The sequence below is a fragment of the Manacus candei genome, unplaced genomic scaffold (assembly GCF_025592945.1).
Source record: "Manacus candei isolate 608988 ecotype Guabito, Panama unplaced genomic scaffold, ASM2559294v1 h1tg000033l, whole genome shotgun sequence".
Classification (NCBI taxonomy): Eukaryota; Metazoa; Chordata; class Aves; order Passeriformes; family Pipridae; genus Manacus; species Manacus candei.
The window spans coordinates 7,538,377-7,560,636 of NW_026138081.1; the positions used below are offsets into that span (position 1 = coordinate 7,538,377).

Sequence of the window (22,260 nt, forward strand, 5' to 3'; positions counted from 1 at the left end):
ACAACTACTAATCAATCTGTTTTAATATTATGTCTTTGATTGGGAGAGTTTAAGTTTTCACATTTAATAAATGTGTACCAGGGGTAAGGGTGGAAAATAAGAAAAAAGCACACATTGAAGGTTTGCTTTAAGCATCTGGACTAGCATTGAACAAGAATAGTATAGCAGGGGCAGCAACAGAATACAGCCCTCGAATGCAGCATCTGACTCTCCCCTCAATAGTCTCCCATCTTTTAACTTGTGCAGCCTGTGAAAGACCTCTGTACAATTGAACAGATGGATCTGCCATACAGTCAGAGTTCGTTCCTGGAACAGGCCTGTTTTGTGCAATGAATGAAGCTGGGGTTCTGTGGTCACTATCGTTCCCATGTATTTAAAGACTTAATTATTTTTGTGTACTAAAAAGAAGACAAATGGAGACTACACAGGCTACGTTAGGTCTGGTATACTAACTTTTGAATTCTTGATGGCAACCTTAACAGTGATCATTTAACTTGCCAAAGGAAGGGTTTGCAAGGGTTATGCACTTACAGTAACAGGTTAAATGGTAACAAATAGTCATAACAGATCTGTAGCTCTACCAATATTTATGATAAAGACACAGATTAAACATACATGTCATACCAATTCAAAGAGAAAGATGATTGAAACTCAATGGACAGAGATGAAGAATGTAAAATAGGTGTGAAATTCTAAATGGTTTAAACTGCAGGGAATCAAAGAAATTATTTTTGTAATATCCGGGCTCTTATTTAGCTGTCATTAACGTAGAAAAAAAAAAAGCAAGAATTTTATTCACAGAGCAGATATTCTGAATAAACCTTAAACAATACATGTAACAAAATGGGACAAAAATGAAAAGCAGAACTCAAAGCCTCACCTCATTCACTCTGGGCTTGTTAATAATATTTTTGGCATTTGAAGCATATCTCAAAGTACTCATGGTCTCATTGTAGCTGGAGCTGGCAGGGGAGATAGCTGCAGACAGAAGACAATCAGAAAAGAAACACAATTTTAAAAAGTAATCAGTTTAACCCATCATTTTTCAAAAAAGTATATTTTTTGTTTAGTCTTGCTTCTTTAAAAACAAATCAGAAAATATTCTTAGGGTTATTTCATTAAAATCACAGAGAATGTCTTCAAAGGTTGTATTTATAACTGAACGAACACTTAAAATCAAAGCTATGACCTTGGAAACTCTTAAACTTAACTTCATGCACAACCAGCTGCCTTTTCATTTCCTGGAGTATTCTACGAAGTATTTATGAAAATGTTTACAAGGACAGATTCTAAGTGGCATAGCTGTCTTCTCACTGCAGTAGAGATGTATATTAAAGATGCAAGGTAGTGATGTTAACAATTAACAGAAACCAAACTCACTGGCAATCATAATGGTTTTGGAGTTGCCCCCCAGACTATCCTTGAGAAGCCAGGTGAGGATGGAGTCACGGTATGGGATGTAAGCCGGCCGCCTGGTCCCACTGACGCTGCCTGTGGAAGGACTGTCTGCATGACTGCTCTCCCCTTCGCTCGCTATGGTGTTAATGCTCTGGCAGCTGCTGAACATCTGGGAATTTTGTGCTGAAGGAGAAATACCACAGAACTCAGGAAAGGGGTTATTTTTTTTCCTGTCATGGCTGTTTAATTTTCTTAGATGTCATGACAGTTTTTGAAGACACCACAGCTGCTCTGTGCAGCTTTTTATTGTAAATGAAAATAACATTAAGACACAACACATGGTAAATGAGTCATGTGCTTTTATCACTACCCTTCAATATAAAGAACTGATGGGCTTACCTAAAGTGGATATGACAATTCCAAGTGTCACTAATGACTTGTTAATATTGGCACCTTCGGTAATTCTATCTTTACAGTAACTGGGATCAGCTCTTTCACTGTAGCATGTCAGCATGAAAAAGACAATGCAAAATAAACAAAAATGATTAATTATGAATGTACAGTCGATATGAAAACATCATGTATTTTCTAGAAATAAAAGAAAATATAAATTTTGAGCTTTGCAATTAAAAAATTAAATTCTTTGAATACTTCATATTGCCCTCTATTTCAAAAAGTCCAAACAACCATAAGCAAAAGCTATTGGTGCAAGATTCTGTTAAAGACACACCAAAAACATAAACTCAAGTCTGAACTGGGCAACCCAATCATAGTGGTTCTGACTGTACACAAAAAACCCATACATTTCACAACTCTGCAAGGGTAGACTGGCTCAGTACAAAAGTCCCCTCAATTCTACTTTCTCTGTTCATACATGCATGGCAATTCACATTCTTGAGGGGAAAAAAAGTTCTGTTCTAAAACTCTTCAGCATGACTTCCATTTTTCTGTTCTCTGTCACATCTAGTACAACTATATGTTCCTCACTGAAATGCATTGCTAAGATTAGAGACTTAGGAACTTTTGGAACATGAATAAAATTACCTCTTTGCCCCTCAATATGTTATTACCTGCCTGCAAGGTCCACTAAGTTGATCTTGCTTGAAATTTCAGAGGGTAGATTGTTCTCCAGTATAGCCTGGAGAGAAAAACACAAATAAGGAAGATTATTCCTCTTAATTAATTAATGAAAATAAAATTGATGTGCTCTTTCGTTTGAAACTGAGTTGTACATATGACTGTCTCACTGTTTTTCTTTGTGACCTTGAACCTCTGACTGTGTTCAAACCATTAACTCAACAGCTTTCTCACCGGACAGAGAAACTACCCTCTTATGCCAATTTCCTCTTGAAAAAAAACTTTACTGCCTAGTGACTGTGAAAGGCTTTCTTGTAGATCTTGTAGAGTTATTTTCCATTAATGTATTCCAAAGGTCTTTTGTGAAACTACAGAAAAATATCCCAAAATGTTCTGTGATTACAGGATGTTAGAAGTGTGAGATAGAAAAGGTCTATTGGATCACTAAACGAGTTCCCTGCCAGGAAAGGATATAACTCCTCCAGAGAAAGGCTGCATTGTCTCTGAGAGAGTACTGGATGCCAAATGCTAAAATACAAGGACATCTAAAAAGCTGGACAGATACAAAATTTTGGTGTTAAACTAATGCTATACTTCAATTAAGCATCTTAAACAAGTGTGACAAAACATAACTTCAAACATATTCGCATGCAATTTCCACAGCGTTCTAGAAGGGGTATTGCATTTCAAAGAGCTGATTAAAACTGAAAACATTTCTTTTTTAAGTGAGTCTTTGGCATCACTTCTGACTATAAGCTTGCACAAAGGAACAGAATACTTCAGTAAACACTCAGCACATCAGGCTGTGTAGGAAGCGTAACACATCTGCAGCGTGATCCAAAGGAAATAAGTAACAGCTTCCACTGAGATTAATACAAACAGCACAAAACAATGACAAGTAAACAATTCACAACACAGTGAACAATGCTTTTGAGTGTGAAAAGGAAGCTGAATTATTTTTAGCTAACCTGAGTGTAGTGGATGGTGAAGATAGCATGGGATCTGCTGCTGGCACTGTGAATATGTGTAGCTGCTGTGATTCTAGAAAGAAGAACAAACCATTCAATTACAACTGGTTACTTCCCAATATTCAGGGAAATAAAAAACCAACAAATACAGCAGATAAGTGAAGATGAAGGAATGCGAAACTCAGAGAACATGGTAGGCTGCATTCTTGGATCTGATCACAGAGCATTTGGCAGAGAACCTGGAAGGGCAGAAACCGAGGATTGATTAGAGCTCTTTCTGTCCACCAGCAGCACTCTGAAGAAATACCTTAAAGCAGCTTTACAGCACAGGTGTAAGGTGTTGCATAAGCATAGAACGCAGCAGAGAAGTACAGCCAGCATCAAACAGTTCAACCTAACATCACTGAATGTACCAGCCCAGCACATTTTCTCCATATTGTCCCCATTTTTATTCCTTGGCACTTCCTAAGGGTCCAAAAAGCTTCATACCCCACATCTGGGGCTCTTTTATGTCAAAGGGCTGATACAGTTCTTTTACACTGTTAGAGGAGTCCAGTGAGATTAACCAGTCTACCCATGTGAGTACTATATGAATACTGTAATTCACTTGCTTGATTTTATGACATGGACAGATTGGTCACACAGCTGTAGTGCTCTGACCTACTGCACTCTGGCGAGTGGGTACCAGGCACAGGAGCAGGAGAAGCAGCACCGTTCCACTGTCTCTGTAATGCAAACTTTTGGAAATTCTACTTTCTTTATTGTTGTTTTAATTAGATAAACCCAAAGAAAGCAGGATTTTGCTAGGGCAGAAGCCAGGTCACAGATCTTTTTCTTTTGTTGCTCTTGTAGCTTGCCTTGAGTATCAGCTACACATACAGCCTTTAGCATCACTTTTGCCAAGTCTACCCTCAGCAACAGTAGGTAAGTTTAGCAGTATAGAAAAGGACTGTGGTACCATGCTTTTTTTACGAGCCCAGTTGTCAGAGTACTGCAGAGACCAGTTGCACTAGAGAGCAGAAAGCTGCAGTTGTGCATACACTGTTGAGCATCCAGAGCATGCGGGTAAAGCCAGGACTCTCCTCCCTGTTGTTCTCTGCTTCCTACACCTCCTCCATAGCCACGTGAGCAGGTTTTGCCAAAAGCTACAGGCAGCCTAGTGCATCACGGCTGTAAGTGAGCCTAAGCTGAGGTAGCAGGAGAACATAAACTAGTCTCCAGATGTTGGAGGAGGAAGACAATTAGGTAAAGGGCAGATGACAGAAAACAGTTCTACAGTGGGTAGAGAATATAAGGGAACAGTACGAAAGTTTATAAAGCAAAAGAGAAAAAGAAAGTGCCTCAGGATTTGGAGGAGAAAGTATTAGTACTCACTTCTCACCTCCAACAATACGCAAGATAATTGGAGGGCTAGTTCACATCTCAACTACACACAACCCATTTGAACATTTTATGGGAGAATGTATGTGTTAGTTTTTAATATATTCTATTATGTCATGGTGTGTGTTGTACATTTTAATATTATTAACTGTTCTGATAGTATTATCTAGATTCACTGGTTGTTTACAGTGCCAGGACTGTACTTTTGGAAATTTGCATTTGCTGCATTATAAAAATTTTAATCTTAAACATTTGAAACTGAGTCTTGTAAAGTGTCAAGAGAAAAAAAGATAACACTGAGAGTAACAACAAAAATAATGATTGCATGTCCAAAATCATATTTATTTATTTTACAATGGGTAAGCGTGCCCAAAGCAGGGCTGGAGACAACCTGATAAAACCAACTGGTAGAAAAAATGCCTTCAGTAAACTCTGATTGCTATTAGTACAGAGGATATCCTCTGTCCCATAAAATGCACTACCCATGTGCATTTCCCTCTTATCTTTCCTGTATAGTCAGATCTGGAGCCATCACGCCCCATCTGCTCCTCTCCTGCCTCCTGCCATATGGGGCAATTGCAACCTGTTCACCACTTTCTTTATCCCTAAGATCCTGCTGAGGTTCATCTGGCATAATTTCCCAGACTGCAGATGTTTTAAATGAGTTTGATTGTATTTATGATGAGCTAATAAATACTCTGCAGAATATTTAATAAAAATAAAGACTATAGGAAAGCAAGAGTCTTTTGTATATTCCAAATAAGTTTTGGAAGAAATACTCAGAAAAAGAAGTTGTTGCTTTGTTTCATGCAAATGACATAGTCGGAAACTTCAGCATCACAAAGACTTACATACAAAATATTGCACCTCTGACTTTTTTTTTCTTTACATCTTCAATTTCCTTAGCTATGAGACTACTGTAGGATTACACTAGTAGACAGACTGGAATTTTGTTGTTCTGAAATAGTCTATTCTTACCATAGAGCTGCGTCTACTAATTGCTACAAGCAGAAGCAGTAAAACTTAATCCTGATGTATATTCTATGTTTTTTGTGATAATGCAGCTTAGTTTCTATTTACTTCCCAGCATCACTGTTATTCTAAAATCTTGACTATTTTATGATAAGACTTAATATCAATTTTAGAACTGTGATTTGCATTTGGAGGATCCTTTCAAATATGACTTTTTCCATTGCTGTAATGGCACTTGTAAAAATAGTCAAGGCTTCTTGTTGAGAAGATAAAGAACTGTCTTGACTAAAGAAAGCCAAAATCATTGACTTCACCAGTGTGCCAAATCCCGCAGTTCTCTCATAGCAAACACACATGATTTTGGGCTAAGAGCTTTTAAAAATATTAATAGAAATTAAACCAAATAATTATAAACCAAATACTTCTGGAAAATAAATAAATATACACTATATTTTCAGCAGTTTTGGATAACTAAATTAAATTAACAAGAGAGTTGAAAGCTATGCAGTCTAAAGTGTCATGAGCAACTGAAGGGGAAAAACAGATGTCTGTTTACAGCAAAATGTTTTCTTGGCTTGCATCTTTTATCACGGACAGATGGTTGAATTTTGTGGGTAAGTCAGCATGGGATCAGTTTTGAAGAAACAACTTCGTGAGTGCTTATAGCTCTTGTTGTGGATAATATGAGGATGCATAACATCTTATGTGTATGTTCTATGCAGGATCAGTAAATCTGACATCCTGTCATGACAAAGCATTGGCAACATGGTCAGTAAAATAAACATCAATGAAATTAACACACGGTGGAAGAAGTGTTAAATACAGATGGAGCTGTTTTGTTACATAAAATACCTTTTAGCTATTCCTTCTTCTAGAAGTTTTACAACTTGCTTGTAGTCTGTAACTAAATGATGAGTCAATCCTGCCAAAGATTCAAGAAGAGTTAAATATATAGCTTTCTCAGGAAGTTTCAGTCAGTTAATCCAACAATTTACTCAACATCAGAAGCATAAGGATGTTCTGCTGAGATGGCAGTCTATTCTAGAAGTAGTCTCTTAACTAGAGTAACTTTTACTTTAGAAAATAAAGTTTAAAATTGCAGTCCATCCTTCAGTGATGCACTGTGCCTTCAAAGTGCAGATCTTTTTCCAACTCGTCTGCAGAACAATATTATTTAAAAGCCAGTATAACTCTAACTCCATAATAAATGTTCAGCTATGTCACTCCTACTAATTGGGTACAGATCCTGTAAAAAAGCTTTTTCCACTGCCCCTGGATAATGGTTCTGCTCACAACTAACAGAATTCAGAACCAACTAACCCCTGTGAATATTCACCACTTACTTAGTTAGGCTTCAGCCTACAGTTAGAAGTCTTCACGCACTTTTCTCCTCAGAGGGTTTTTGAGGGATCTCCCAAATAACTGTATGAAACATCTGGCCTTTTCTTGTCTTCTGCTTTCAGTTTAGGCTTTAGTTTGTTTGTTTGTTTTGTTTTGGGGTTTTTCTATTTGATTTTATTTATAAGGGGGGGAAATCCGTCAAACAAATGAAAGAAATACTGCATTCAGAACCTGCTGTGTTAGAGGGGTGGTCGTGACTAAGCAGGCCCCAGTGGAGGGCAGTGTGCTGCTGTGCTGTACCAGCCCTGCCAGCTCCTTGCAAAATGCAAATTCCAGCAGACATACAAACTTATCCTCAACAGGCTTGTGTTTCCCATAAATCCAGTTTAATATGCCTCATTTCCATTTTATGGTGATGATTATTTATCATTTGTACTGCAGTGACTCCTTAAAAAACACCTGAGTTAAGAAGCAAGTCTTCATCATACAATACCCAGTAAAATACTCCTGTGCAAAATGTTTTATCTCACAGCTTGAATCCAGGGTAACTTTCTCCCCCCACCGCAGATTTAGGTTTGGCCAGTTTTACTACAGACCACAAAAGTGTGGGTGAAGACAAAGTACTGAAAAAATTTGATTTATTTGGATCGAATAATTTATCTACTGCTAGAATGCAAGACAAGATTAATGAAAAATTCAACAGGACTGAAATAAGTACTTCTGACATTGTTAAGAGTCTATTCTCACAGGATAACAGCTTGCATAACTTCAAATGAAGACAAAATCTAAGTCAAAGATGGGAATTTACTTTAGTCCTTTAACAACTGATACACATAAAAAAAAAGATTTTTGGATCACCCATACTTTAAGACACCCCCTCACTGCAGCGTGCATGCATGCACACTTGCACACACACAAAGTATAGAATGATTTTCAAACAAAAGTATTTCTTCTGCTCTCTAGTGTCCCTTTACAATACATTAATTCCAGAAGTCATCACATTTTCCATTTGAGAAAGAGGCCCATTATTTTTCCAGCAGCACTGGGATCTTCAGAGCTCAGAATATGGAAACTATCTACATTGTTTTCCTGAATCCTTTTTCAGGGTCTTATTTAACTACATAAAAACTCAGCTATAAAAAATAGAGGAAGAAATTCTTACCTGCCTACATTTCCATAAACACTGGAATATTGAATCTAGTACAGAGTTCAAAGCATTTAGTTTTTTGATAAGACTAATGAAATATTGCAAATGTTGCTTGAAAAGAAATGACAAAGTGTTTTGTTGGCTGTTAGAAAAAGAAAGGTCATTTTCAAATCCCACAGAAAGATCAAAAGCCCTTGTTTGTCTAGAAATCTGCCTTGGAGAAAGAAAGGATCTCCCCCAGAAATCTGTCTCAGAGTAATAAAATAGATTGCATCATTTCCTGATTTAAGAGAGGCTGATTCCTTAACAGTGCAACCATCTGTGAGAGGGAAGTTTGAAATGATTCCAATCCAAAGCACTGAAACACTTTCAGCATTTTAAAGGCTACAGTCTCTCAGCTTTTACATGTAAAACGATGGGCTGGAAACTATTCAAAATACTTAGTGTTCAGAGCTGGGACTTCCTTAGTGGACTTGCAAACGAAAATTGCATTTTCCAGAGCATCTAAGCACTCTTAAAGGGGTTAAGTTTTCTGATTTTAGTCTCTCTCTGTTCTTCATCCACTGCTAACTGTACTCTGGATATCACTGACACCGAACACACAACTGAAACTAATGGTGCACTGGGGAGCTCCTGATCAAAGTCAGTACACCTTAAAATTGCTGATTGCTTGCAAGAAGTATGATGCAAATACAGATGCTAGTCCTTATCTTGTTTGATCTATGAAAAATAATGGAAAATTTCTGAGCCTTGTTGATGTTCACCATTTTTATTTCTCCCATACAGCAAATTGCCTGGGAGAGAAACACAAAACAAGCTGCCCTTCTAATAAACTTGCTGATCATTTTGATCTCAGCCACCTAGCTATTGGAAATAATATTCTTGATGAATAAAATACTCTGATCCTGCACAGAGACACTACATATAAAATTGCCAAAGACTACTTCAACACGTACAAGGTCCTCATTACAGAGCTCAGCAATTGTTAATCGAAGCAATATACTGCTGCAGTTGAGAAGCACACTTTGCACCAGTGCTGTGAACCTCTTCATTTTCTTAAATATGATCATATTAGAATCTATCTGACTGTACTCTTCACCTGCACTCAAAAGACCTTTGGACTTTGTCACTGCTGCTTGTTTTTGATGTGAGCTATTGAATGCAGTTCCAAAATGAGCTATCACACCTTTATTAGTCACTCTCCCCAACAGACACCAGAGCTGTCTAAAGTAAAGCAAACTGTCACAATTCTTAATTGCATAAACCATACATAGGCAAATTTATTCATAAATATATATTTATATACACATCTAAAAAAAAAAGCAACTATGTCATCTGTTACCCTAAGCCACTGACTCACAGAGCCTGAAATCACTTCTGTTCACATGGTCTCACAACAGCATCTAATTACATCCCATGATGCCTTCAGTAGAGAAATTACTTCATTTTTCATGCATGTGTTCAGTTTTTTGAAAAATGTGAATCACGTCATTAAAATTTTTCTTACTAGCATTAACACAATGGTTTTTGCAGGTTGTCATAACATACAGAGGGAGAGAATCTTGTAAAATAAATTATTAAAACTGAACTTAGAACTGTGGCCAAAAGTGGTAAATATTACTGAGGTTAATCCTTTGCCAATATCTTTTCCTCTCAGTTTACAAAATCTAATCAACTGGGAACTTTCACAGCATATTTCAGAACTCTAGCATAAAACTGTTCCACTCAAAGTCTTCAGCTGTGTCTAAGTATAAAATCTTTTTTCAAAGGGGGTAAATTTAAAAAAAAAAACCAAACCAAGCCAACAAACCACAACAACAACCAAAATATCCCACAACAAAAAAAGTCACTACAGAATTGAAAAAGAAGTGACAGAATGGGCCTGGAAGCTTCCAGAAGAATACTGACAAAGGACAAGCCAGCCCACTGGCAGAAGCTATAACTGTATTTTCTTTTAAAACAGGGAAACACCATTATATGCAGCCAAGGAATCATTGGAGATATAAGGCCTGAGAAAAGAGATGGAAATTACCAAGGAAGGAAGCATTTTAAAGACCTTTTCTTGTGTGGTGAATGAGCAGCTGCTAAAAGAAAACAATTAGTATCTGTACTCCACCAACAATGAAGTTCTACGATAAGCAGGTAGAAAGAATCTTGGAAAGACCTCAGTAAAGGCCAAATGTCTATGAATCTGCTTTTCAAAGAATGATAAGTTTGCCATACTAATGAGACCATCAATTCAGCTATTTTCCAACTCTCCTTAAACAGGATGCTGATGTGCTGGGAAAGCACAGCTAAAATAACCAGAATGCAAGATAGGCCCTTGTGTATAAGACTATGCAAGTTCAACACTTTCCAAGCACTGATTTCAAATTTTGAGAAGAGGAATTGGTAACAACCACTGGTTGTTAGATGTACTGTGACCAATGCAACAGATGTCCAGGGAATCAGAGATGGGAATTTTAGGCTCTATTCAATCACACAGTCAAGTCACCCTATCTGTTGTCACATTCTGCCTTAATCTCTAAAGTGAGGATAACAATCCGATGTGTAATGCCGTAAAGAAAAGGAGAGGGAGAAAAGTGAACCAGGGAGAACAAAAGAAATTCACAAAACAAACTGACACAAGAATTCTATTTAAAATCCAGAAAAAATCAGTATTTGATCTGATGTGACAGGACCCACAAAATTCTGTGTGATATGCATTTTGTGCACTAAATGCATACCCCCAAGGTGTTACTACCCACTTAGTGTCCAGTCAAGCAGTTGCAGACTCAGTGATACCAGATGCAACTTTGGAATTCTGACCACTAAATAAGGCAAACTGAAAAGGAAATGTATGCATTTACTTCCTAAAAAAACTCACTAATTTATGAAACTTGCATCAGTTTGGAAAAGGCTCTTCCTTCTGGTCTCCAGTGTAAAGCTACAGTTTATGATTTTGCACTGGTGCACTGATTTTGACATGTACCTTTGGTCAGTTTTTGGTCAGACACACAATGTAGCAGGCAAACTTTACACCAGGAGCCAATCAATTTACGAAGTACCAAAGGCCTAATTGCAAGTGAAAGCTCTGTGAGACCCTGAGGTGAAGGCATCAATCAAAACTGAAAATGAACTGGAAGTAGAAAAATGAGAGAGAAGAACTAAAGTAAGAAAGACAACTGAAATGGGAAAAAACACGTTTTCATTTTTCATCTGTTCTCTGTCACGTGATTTGAAAGCTACGATTAACTAAAAATCATGAACTGTCTAAGGGGCTGTTGTTACAAGCACAAAGGGGTAAAATGTAGGGAGAAACTTTGTGTCGCCAAAGCTCAACTGGAACTGAAGCTGAACAGTACTGTGGGGACAATAAAAGCAGTTTTTTTAAATACCTTAACAGCCATGAAGGCAGAGAGGCCCTGCAGAAAGACCTTAACAAATCAAAGGGCTGGGCAATCACCAAAGGTTTAATAAAGATAAGGGCCAGATTCTGCATCTGGGATGGGGCAACCCTGGATGAATGTATAGGCTGGGGAACGAGAGGCTGGAGAGCAGCACCGCAGAAAGGGACCTGGGGGTCCTGGTCAGTGGCAAGTTGAATGTGAGTCAGCAGTGCCCTGGCAGCCAGGAGGGCCAACCCTGTCCTGGGGGGCATCAGGTAAAGCATTGCCAGCCGGTCGAGGGAGGGGATTGTCCTGCTCTGCTCTGCACTGGGGCGGCCTCACCTTAAGTCTTGTGTGCAGTTTTGGGCACCACAAAGTAAGAAAGATACAAAGCTGTTAGAAAGCATCCAAAGGAGGGCTGCGAGAGTGGTGAAAGGGCCTTGAGGGGAAGCCATAAAAGGAGTGGCTGAGGTCACTTGGTCTGTTCAGCCTGGAGAAGAGGAAGTTGAGGGGACACCTCATTGCAGTGTACAACTTCCCCATGGTGGGGAAGCAGAGGGACAGGCACTGATCTGTTCTCTCTGGTGACCAGTGACAGGATCCAGGACAAAAAGCCACGAAGTTGTGTTCGGGGAGGTTTAGGTTGGATATTCAGAAAGGGTGCTTCACCCAGAGGGTGGTCAGGTACAAGAACAAGCTCCCCTGGGAAGTGGTCACTGCACCAAGCCTGACAGAATTCAAGAAGTATTTGGAAATGCTCTCAGGCATATGGTGAGATTTTTGTGGTTGTCCTGTGCAGGGCTGGGAGTTGGACTTTGAAGACCCTCGTGGGTCCCTTCCAACTCAGGATGTTCTATGACTCTATAATTCTATGATTCTATGAAATAAAAAGCCATGATGGTTTTAATCATATAATGCACATACATTACCCATCCTGTGCTTTATCAGTTTAATGAAGAAAAATGAAGCTTTTGGGGTTCTTGCTTGGATAATACAGATTTTAATCATGGTCTGCCCTGCAACATCCAACAGTTGAATTTATTTATATTTTCTTTTTTTAAATGTACATTCTGCTGCCAGAGACCAAAACAGTTATGGAGGGACCTTAGACCGGTCTGGAGAATGCATTTAGAGCTCATGTTGGTGAATTTCTTGATAAAGTTAACATTTTTTCAGAAGAAAAGAAAGCAAAATACCATGGCTTGCATATGACCTATACCTGGAAAAGCAACTAAAAGGGTGCAGGACATACAGCCAGTAGGATAACAGAGGCAAAGCTTTCAGTGTATTATACATGATCATATTAACATGAAAAAACACTCGAGGAAAGTAACTTGAAGAGTAGAAGAAATTACAAACATGCCAGGAATATATGCAAAGATACATAAAGACCTGATATACATTTACTTGCAATTTTGATGATGCTAATTGTGAAGCCCACTCTCACCTTGTACATATGGTCCTGTTTCTGGGTGTTCTCGAACTCGAAGTGTATAAGGTTTCTTTCGGTCTGACTGTTTTAACAGATCTCGGACACGCTCATTATAGATTTCAAGAAAACTGAATAGGAAAAAAAAAAGCTAAATGCACTCAAAATGAAAACAAAAGGATAAATTGTATATTTAGACAATGTAACTAACTGAATCTTACATATATGTTTTATACTAGCGGGTTCAAAGCCCCAGATTTCCAAACATATGGCTCATTAAGTCCATGGAAATGATGAATAGGAACGGAATGTAGGATTATGGCTCAAATTTAGGAGTTAAACAAACAGGAAGTAATTTTTCACTACACTCCTATTTCAGCTGCCTATACAAAAGCAAACATACAGCATCCAAAAACTATACTGAAATGGAAACCTAAAACCAGCACTTTCTCATCCTTCCTCTGTGTTCTTCCCCTTGCTCCAAAATTACTATCATCTAAGAAAACAGAAACAAAATAAACTAGTTTTTACTTAGTTTGATCACAGGAATATGTTGTTGAAAGCTTTCATATCACTGTCCAAACCAGTGACAAACCTACCTGACCTTTACCCTGCAAGATGCTGTCTGGTCTGAGTAATCCTCCTTCCTTGAAAAGAGGCCCTGCACAAACCAGAAGTTTATGTAAATTTTAAATACATTAAGAAAATGTAACTGCTTAAATAAATGCAGGTGAAGGAAAAAAAATACCTCACATATACGAGGTGTCAGCCCAATGGACGCCTTCAAATAATAAACAGAAAAAAAAATAATTAAACAATATACTTGCTACCACTCATGCAAAACTTATTATTAAAATAAAAGCCAAGTTATAAGAAAAGGACAGAATCATAGTGCAGTAATGACTTTATGGTGGATTACAGCACAAACAGCTCTGAAGTGTAGCTTAAAACAGTATGGCTATCTATAGCAAAAGTAATTTTAGAGCAACTTACACAGCATCAATGAGAAGTTTAGAGGCATGGGTTAAATCCAAGAGCTGTTTAATATAAAGATACTGGACACATCTATGTCAGAGGTGTTGCAGTCTAGATGAAGCCAGGCCAACACTGAAACTAATTTGCTTGGTCATGAATATTTTGGGTTTTATCCTTATTCTACTTTTATTTCTTCGTGCTGTGGCATCACAGAGCAGTCTTCAAAGAGCTAGATTTATAAATTTTGTCTCTCAGAGAGAACAGGATATGGGGCTGCTGACAGTACCCAAACCAGCTGATTTAAATTTTGCCCAAACAGTGTACACAGCACTGAAGAAATGGTGTCGATTTGTTTGACGAACTGTTCTTATGACACGATCGCTCACACTTCAGTGATTGCAGTGCCAGCACACTCTGGGAAAGACTCCAAGGCTTAGGTGGAATCTGCCTGTTGAATATCATGAAAGGCTTTTAGAAGGCACACCTGAAATGGTGTCGACGGGAGAAAGTCCAGGTTCATCAAGTAGACCACCATGTACAAAAGTTCAGTTTATACCAAACACTTGTTTCTTCTTAGTTTTGAACACTGTTTCACAGCGGACACATGTTATTAAAGATCAGATCAAAGCAATATTCCAGTGGAAAAAGAAATCATTATCTAAGCAAGAAATCTCTTAGAAAGACTACATCCAGAAATTTCCTTGGAAATAATGATAATTTCAAGAGGTGGCCATTTTGAATTGCTAAGATATTTTCAAAATAGTCTAATACATATATCCTAGTTTATCACTTATTAACTCCAATTTTAACAGTTCTTCAGGCTTTCATGGCGTAAAATTTGATTTTGCATAAAATTAATGGAGAAACGGGCAATCATTTAACAAAATTCTATTGTTGATGTCTGTTGAGAAAATAAAATTTTAAAATTCTTGTCTAAAGCACAAACCACTGTAGAACAGACTTTTTCTTATCTTCAGGGTTTGAACTCATTTTGCCCTTATTTCCCCTTGAAAACTGAATCCCATGGATGCAGGAAATCCTGGTACACTTACACAAATTATTAAATTTTTTTTCTTTTTTAGGGGCATGTTTCACCACCAGCTAAGAATATTCTGCTCAACAAGCACTACAATAACAGTTTAAAAATAGAGAGATGTTTCTGCTAGATATCTTGCCCTCAAAGCTAAGTTTAAAATGAATGGTGTAACTCACAGGTGTTCCCATCATTGTGTAAGTTTTTCCTGAACCTGTCTGTCCATACGCAAAAAGGCAGATGTTGTATCCTCTAAATGCACCTGACAACACAGAAGTGCCAAGGTCCTGGAACACCTGAAAAGACCAAAAGAAAAAAAACAGTCCATGAATAATATGTCTCATTATAAACACTCTCCATTACTTGCAGATCTTGCCCCTTTAATAATTCCATAGGAACAGGGATCTTCACAGTATTTGTCTTTCAAATTTATCAGACTCAATGTTAAGTGCCCTGCATTCACTTGTTAGATCTTTCTTACAATACTAGTATGTCAAGTACAGTGGTTTGGAACCTGAAGTGCAAGAAAACATTGGGTTGTTGATATGGAGGATGAAGAACAGTGACAAAAGTGTGAAAGACAGATGTTTGTAGATCTGTAGTCCAGAGGGTAGGATTTGGGGGCAAACTGAATGAGACTGGACCCAAGCAGGATAAAGAACTAAGAAATTACAGGATGCATTACCTTGAAGTAATGGGAGCAAGGCAATACTGTGCCCACTTCAGAGTATCAACATTGAATGAATTCAGGAATTTTGCATGGCTGATTGTACACAGAAGTGGCCTAAAACAGCTTGAGTACTCCATATCAATTTCGAAACCTATAGTTCATATGGTAGAACCTCTTACAACAGGGATAAATGCAACCTAGAGAAGTATCTTGATTCTCTGATAGTTTCTTCATTAAGAGCTGTCCTCCTTTCTGAAGGTTCACCATGGATGAGTTAATAACAGAGCTAAGCATAATAAAATGAAATCTTCCCAAGGTGGTAAGCCTTTGGGATAGCAATGCTAACAACGTCACCTGGACACTGAAGTTGGTTATTTATAACAACCGCATTTTACTTCTAGCTCTGTTGTTGAAACTTTTGTATGACATTGTGCAACTCATTTAACATTGTCACAGTTTGATTTTCCTGCAGATAAAGCAGGAATAATACTATCCATTACTAGAAAATTGTGAGATGTTCTTACTAATATTGACAAAGTTCCTTGCAATCTTATAATAACTAAAGCAATTAAAGCCAACTGTGGAAATTATTGGGCACTCTCTCCACATACATTAGACTCCCTAAAGGAAGAGCCTCTAACTCCAAAGTCTCAGTAAAACAAAGCAAACTTACATTTACTCTCTATTAAATACACATGGCTGCTCAGACACTTTAATACAAATATGGTTGAAATCAGACCTTTTTGAATTAGGCCTTGAGAAAAGATGTATAATACAAGCAAAGCTGGATAACTATGAAAACAGTGACATAACCCTAGGATGATGAAATATGAGGACTTCAAAAATTACTTACTGAACTTCTATTAAAAGTTGATTTGTACCGTTTTGTGTTTGTTCTTTCTGGTAAATTACTCTCTCCTTTTGTGAGGATAAATTACAATTCATTTAATTGAATATAGTCTCAATTTAGTCAGAAAAGCCTCTTTGTTTTAGTGTACTGCAGAAAAAAATGGAAAAGTAAAGCATAGCAATTAATTTATTACTTGTTTAAAAATGAAGGAGAGTAATTGAAACCAAAGCTTTTTTTGTGCTAATATCAGAGGCATTAGTCCAAATACCCATCAGCAATAACAGCTGCAGATTATACAAAAAATACTACAATTAATCATATAGGACATATGTACTAGCATACTTCATGATATAATAGATTGAATCATGGGTTTTGCTGATCACGAGGAGGGGAGGGAAAAAAAAAAGACTCTCCTGGGACTCTTCCAAGTCTTACTTTTAAAATGAAACTTCAGTAAGATGAGGCTTTCCAAAGAACATGAGTTGGATATGGCTTCCTGCAGAGAACATGCCATTTGGCTGGGAAGATTATGTCTTCCCTGCACAGCTGCTCTGCGTGATTGGCACTGTTCAGTTTGTTCCATGCAAGAGTGCTTCTTTCAACGAGGCCCTAACTGGCTTTGCAAAGTCTTTTCCCTGTACTTGCCCAGCTGTACATGGTCCACACCCCATGGTGATCTGCGAAACATTCTACAAGTTATTATGTGCCAACAGTCCTAATAGTGGAAAAAAAATATGCCTTTCTGAAGAAGTTATGAGAGGGCATTAAGACAACTGTTATCATGCAAGGTACTTCGCCGGCATTCCTTGTGGATTGCTTCCAACTCGGCATATTCTGTGATTCTGTGAACGTGGTCAGATTCCAGCTCAAATCTAACAAATCCTGATCATACAACTCAGTCCTCATTGCAGTACAGGTGGGAGAAAGGGAAAGGTTTGGTCTAAAATGTAGTTAAAATGTCCTAATCATGCAGCTTAGGCATACCAAAATGCTGCCCAAGTTGCTGTAATACGAACATACTTGGGGGTGAGACTGTTTTATATTAGATAATAATCGTTTATGTCAAGTCTAACAACAGGTCACTTGAACATTTAAAAATCTATTTCAATGTTCCATTAGAAGATACCAGAAATAGTGTATACTATGAAGACTTTTTTTTTATGTTTCTCTATCAAACCAATGGCCTGTGGATAACACTTGTAACCTAGGTCCTTTCTATGTGACACACACAAAGACAAGACAAGTGTGTTGCCTGGCAGTTTTTCTTTTGTTCCTCCAAAAGGCTAGAGATAATCAAACTCTTCTTTAATGCATGTGATTTAAACTAATGCTATAGACTATTGTAACATGAGGCTCAGTTAATATGGGTATCTTTGACCTTGCTTTGAATTACTGTGCATTTAATAGATATACAACCAGGATAATTAACAGCAAATACGTGTTTTACACTGTAAGTGGAACGGGCTGCCTTTATTCTGTGATAGCGTCCCTCTTACAGCAAAAAATGCTTTACTTTTGAAGATAATGGAGGCATTCTATCAGAAATGAAGGTTTGGCAATATGAATTTACCAAGTATAAAACTTCCCTTTCTTAATCCAATCAGAACCTGAATTGCAAAAGGAAACAAAAAGCAGTTGTTTTATATGACAGTAAATTGTCTGTTGCACTTTGAGGTTTAATAAGCAAGGAAACTGAAAGTTTTCCCAAGTCACTCAAATGAAGTCTCAGAGTAACATGAAAAAAAAAATCCAATAAACTTCCAGGTACAGGATGTAATGCCACATTTGCAAATTTAAGGTAAAAATATTGATAAATAAGGGTTTTTGAATAACTAAAATTGCTACTTGTTATAGGCATTGTCCACAAGCATCAATATCGACAAACAACCCACTAAAACCAAACCAGTTTTACTATAAAACATTAGGTTAAAGTTAGAATACTAAGATAAATTCCCACAGGCATGTAACTGGGAAGAAAAAAAACCAAAAGAAAATTATCATCTTGTGCAGCACATTTTAAAAACAGCCTTTAAAATACCACAATTTAATGAAAGAGGAAAAGACTAAACTCAAATAAGACATACAGCCACCACAGTCAACAGCTACTTTTCACCACAGAACCAACAAATCACTTTATAAATGCTGAAAAACTCAGTGGCTGATTTTCAATTAAGATTTGCCATGCACACAAGAAAACAGAAAACTTCCTCATCAGTAGATAAAAAGCTTCAGAGCGTTGAGACAATTGCAGCAGATCCAGCTACAAAATGATCTTAGTATAAAAAAGGGGCTATTATTTATTATACAAACAAAATCACTCAAACAATAGGTGAGGACAGTTTAAGCAACTGCATAAAACCTAAAAGCCTCACTCCTGCAGTATGTGTTTGCTATGAACTACAGATATGCTCTATCTCATTATTTGGTGTGTTTTCCTTCCAGAATCTTGTCCCCCTTAAGCTGTTACTGTTTGGATTATGACTAAATTTTTTTTAAATTAAATTGCTGCTACATCTCAGATGTAGCATCCAAGACTTAGATTTAAGGTGAAAAAATACTTCATGAAATAGAGTTATGCAGAACTAAACAATTTCTGCCAAAATAATGAAAGCCCTGGTCCCCGAACTTTCATAAACTCCCCAAGATTAATTTAAATAAAAAAGCAGAAAGAGGATGCAAGGAAGGAATATGTGAAAACAAATCTAGGAAGTAGTTCCAATAATGCAAGGCTTTTTCTGCATGTGTTTTCTCTTAAAGAACATTAAACAAATGTCAGTTGAAGGGTTTTCTGTACATGGCCAGAAAAAGCAGAAGTAAAGGGAAGCACATTATGCTGATCAGTTGCACAGAACTGTCTCCTGTGACTTTAGGATTACTTAAGCAACATTACTTTTTGGCTTGAATGGGATACAGAGAAGGGGGGAGGAAAGCATCGGTTGGTTAGTTTGGGAACATTTCTTCTCTCTTGTTAAGAGACCACAGCTTCACAACCAGGGTTATTTCTCTTCCCTCTCTCTATCCTGTCTTTTCAGTTTCTTTTTCCCAGTAAAACCGGAAGCAGGGCAGTGAAAGGAACAGCTTCTCTCCAGCTCAAGAAGCTTGGCCCATGGCAGAGGCATTTGCACCAGAACTTAAGAGACAGTTCTGTTCTTGGCTCTGCCAACAGACTTCCTGCATGTCCTTAAATCCGTTGTGCTTTAATTTTCCCTGTGAGAGGACACAATGATTGCTTTGTTCATCTTATCAGCCATGATTTTTTTTCCAGTGGAAAAACTGTCTGCTCTGTGTGGTGATGTACATACAGACACTAAATTTAACAGTATGAAAGTTCAATCTTGATGAAGGTATTTAAGTGGAATTGTAAAACAAAACTATTAGAAAAAATTCCAAATAATGTTTGAGAAATATATACTGTTCCTCTAGGAGGAGAGAGGAAGAAAATAAGCAACACTGAACAGGGTGAGTGGTAGCTTTATATTCCTGCCATTTTATCACTGAATTATAAAATCATGAAAATACATCTTATTCACTCATAAAAAAAACCTGTCTCCTTTTGAAAAAGAAACAATCTGTGCTTACCACATCAATCAAATTTATAAATGTTCTGATAGAACCTGAACTTTTAAAACTTCTGAAGTGCTTCATCACCAATGACACAACTCCACCCTCTGTTTTTTTTTTTCTGCTCTTTTTACTGAATTGGCGGTATTCTATTGCTGGTATTGTCATCTCCCTGTACAAAACCACGTTTCTCTCTGATCTCTCTTTTCCCGCCCAACCGGGATTCCTCTTTTGTACTCATTTATAGAAGAGCAATTTGTATGTAACAGCCATACAATCTAAACCCCATAACATTTGATACTGTATCAATATCTGATTTAGCTCAGTTCAGCCTTACTTGTCATAAAGCTTTCTACACTGAAAAACACTTGTCAATTTTTTACTTTATTAATGACTGCTTTAGGATTCACACATAGCATGTTATGTTCTATGTAAGCTTTTTTCTGGTATTTCATCTGTCCATTAAATCAACAGAGGCAAATCCTATCCATTAAGGAATGCATAAAATCACTTCCCTTTAGTAAATTGTGAATTAGATGTTAGGCTTAGTAATTCTCTCCAGGAGAACAGCAATATTTGTTAGGGAGATGCAGTGAAAACATTCTCCATCTTTCCTCAAAAGCTAATTGTTACAAACTGTCACTATTTAAAAGTGACTATGGGAACTATAGTCTAGTTCTATAGGAAAAGGAGTATTTGTCTTAGGGAGCTGTTTCTTTTTCTGATCTATACAGGTGGATCACCTGGTAGAAGTCCAGCTTCAGACTTGAATCCTCGTTCTGTAAAGATATTCTGTGAAACAGAATCATCACAGGTGTACTATTTGTTCCAAGAGTTCCATTCAATTTATGTAAAATAGTTCCTACAGACACAGTTACTTACATATATATAACTTCTCATGTACGTCAAAAGAAAATTCAGAGCAGTTGTATAATTCTGGGATTCCCAATCAAGACTTAAGGAACACATTCTGACAAAACTTCCCAGTTGAAGAAAACTCCTTGTCTGATTTTAAGCACTTCTTCCCTTGATATGATAAGTCTGCCATGACACAGTTGCAAAAAAGGATGTGGGTGGGCAGGTATGTGTCAAACTTATCAAATGTTATAAAATACCAACATATTTAAAGAGCAGATATGCCCAAAAAACACCGAGGGTTTTTTGATTATGCCCACTCTCTGCAAAGGAGTGAATTACTCTTTTCCCAAAGGCAAAGACAGACGACTCTGTAGTATCATTGTATTATCTAGCTCTTTAGATAAAAACTACAGTAAGCATCCTTAGGGAAAGGAAAGAGAAAATTACAAGTAAATAGCTAGCTACGCACAACCTGCCACACTGTGCCTACGAACCACTTAATGAGCAGATGAGCAACTAAGTGGTTTGTTTCTCAGTCCTAGAAACCTGTGACTGCAGGTTTGAGTGCTGCTCTATATACATGGGTGTCTGTTTGCTGGGTTGGATGTCAGAGGTGCAGATTTCTTTTCTGTGCTGTGCATCTTCACCAGCAGAACAATAACACAGTGACTTACAGTAGGGCCAGCAATACACCATGTAGGAAAAATTTTTCTGAGTGAACTCTAGGCCAGTTCACTCAATAATGGAACCACAGGGGAAACTAAAAACTTCAGCTTTTCTAAAAGTCTAGAAGAGGCTAATGTCACAGCTGGAAGAAGCAACACAATGCTCTCTACAGCCACACTGTTTTACTCCACCAGGGCCAGAAGATGTTTTAGACATCCTATTCCTCTGGCCCAGATATTATTTCATGCCAGAAAAATAATGTAATTTGTCACTTTAAATGTTGTGATACCATCATTATCTGTGCCTGAATATTTACCAAAAAAAAAAAAAAGCAGAGCAGTTTTACTGATAATGTCTTAAAATGAGCAAAATAAATACTGTGAGATTTGTTAGTTGGGTGATTTTGTTATACTGAATGATATCTCTCTTACAATGAAGAGAGTAAGGAATAAATAATGGATTATAACAAAGTTATAAATATCCTGCATTTTCTCCCACTGCTGCTAGCTCTTGGCTAGAATCCCAGGTCATTAGCGGATGTCTGTGATTCCATGTGAAAGGAAAGAA

General features: G+C 37.4%; 1 protein-coding gene across 1 annotated transcript in view; it reads right to left on the reverse strand.

Moving 5' to 3' along the window:
* Positions 1–22,260, reverse strand: part of STARD9 (StAR related lipid transfer domain containing 9) — a 100,680-nt gene that overhangs the window by 44,733 nt on the left and 33,687 nt on the right. The window contains exons 4-13 of the mRNA XM_051791960.1: positions 15,268–15,384; positions 13,829–13,861; positions 13,680–13,741; positions 13,099–13,211; positions 6,648–6,717; positions 3,444–3,516; positions 2,469–2,536; positions 1,798–1,895; positions 1,381–1,581; positions 881–978 (exon numbers count right to left, since the gene is read on the reverse strand). Of these exons, the coding sequence (XP_051647920.1) occupies positions 881–978; positions 1,381–1,581; positions 1,798–1,895; positions 2,469–2,536; positions 3,444–3,516; positions 6,648–6,717; positions 13,099–13,211; positions 13,680–13,741; positions 13,829–13,861; positions 15,268–15,384 (933 nt within the window). The remainder of the gene's footprint in view (positions 1–880; positions 979–1,380; positions 1,582–1,797; positions 1,896–2,468; positions 2,537–3,443; positions 3,517–6,647; positions 6,718–13,098; positions 13,212–13,679; positions 13,742–13,828; positions 13,862–15,267; positions 15,385–22,260) is intronic.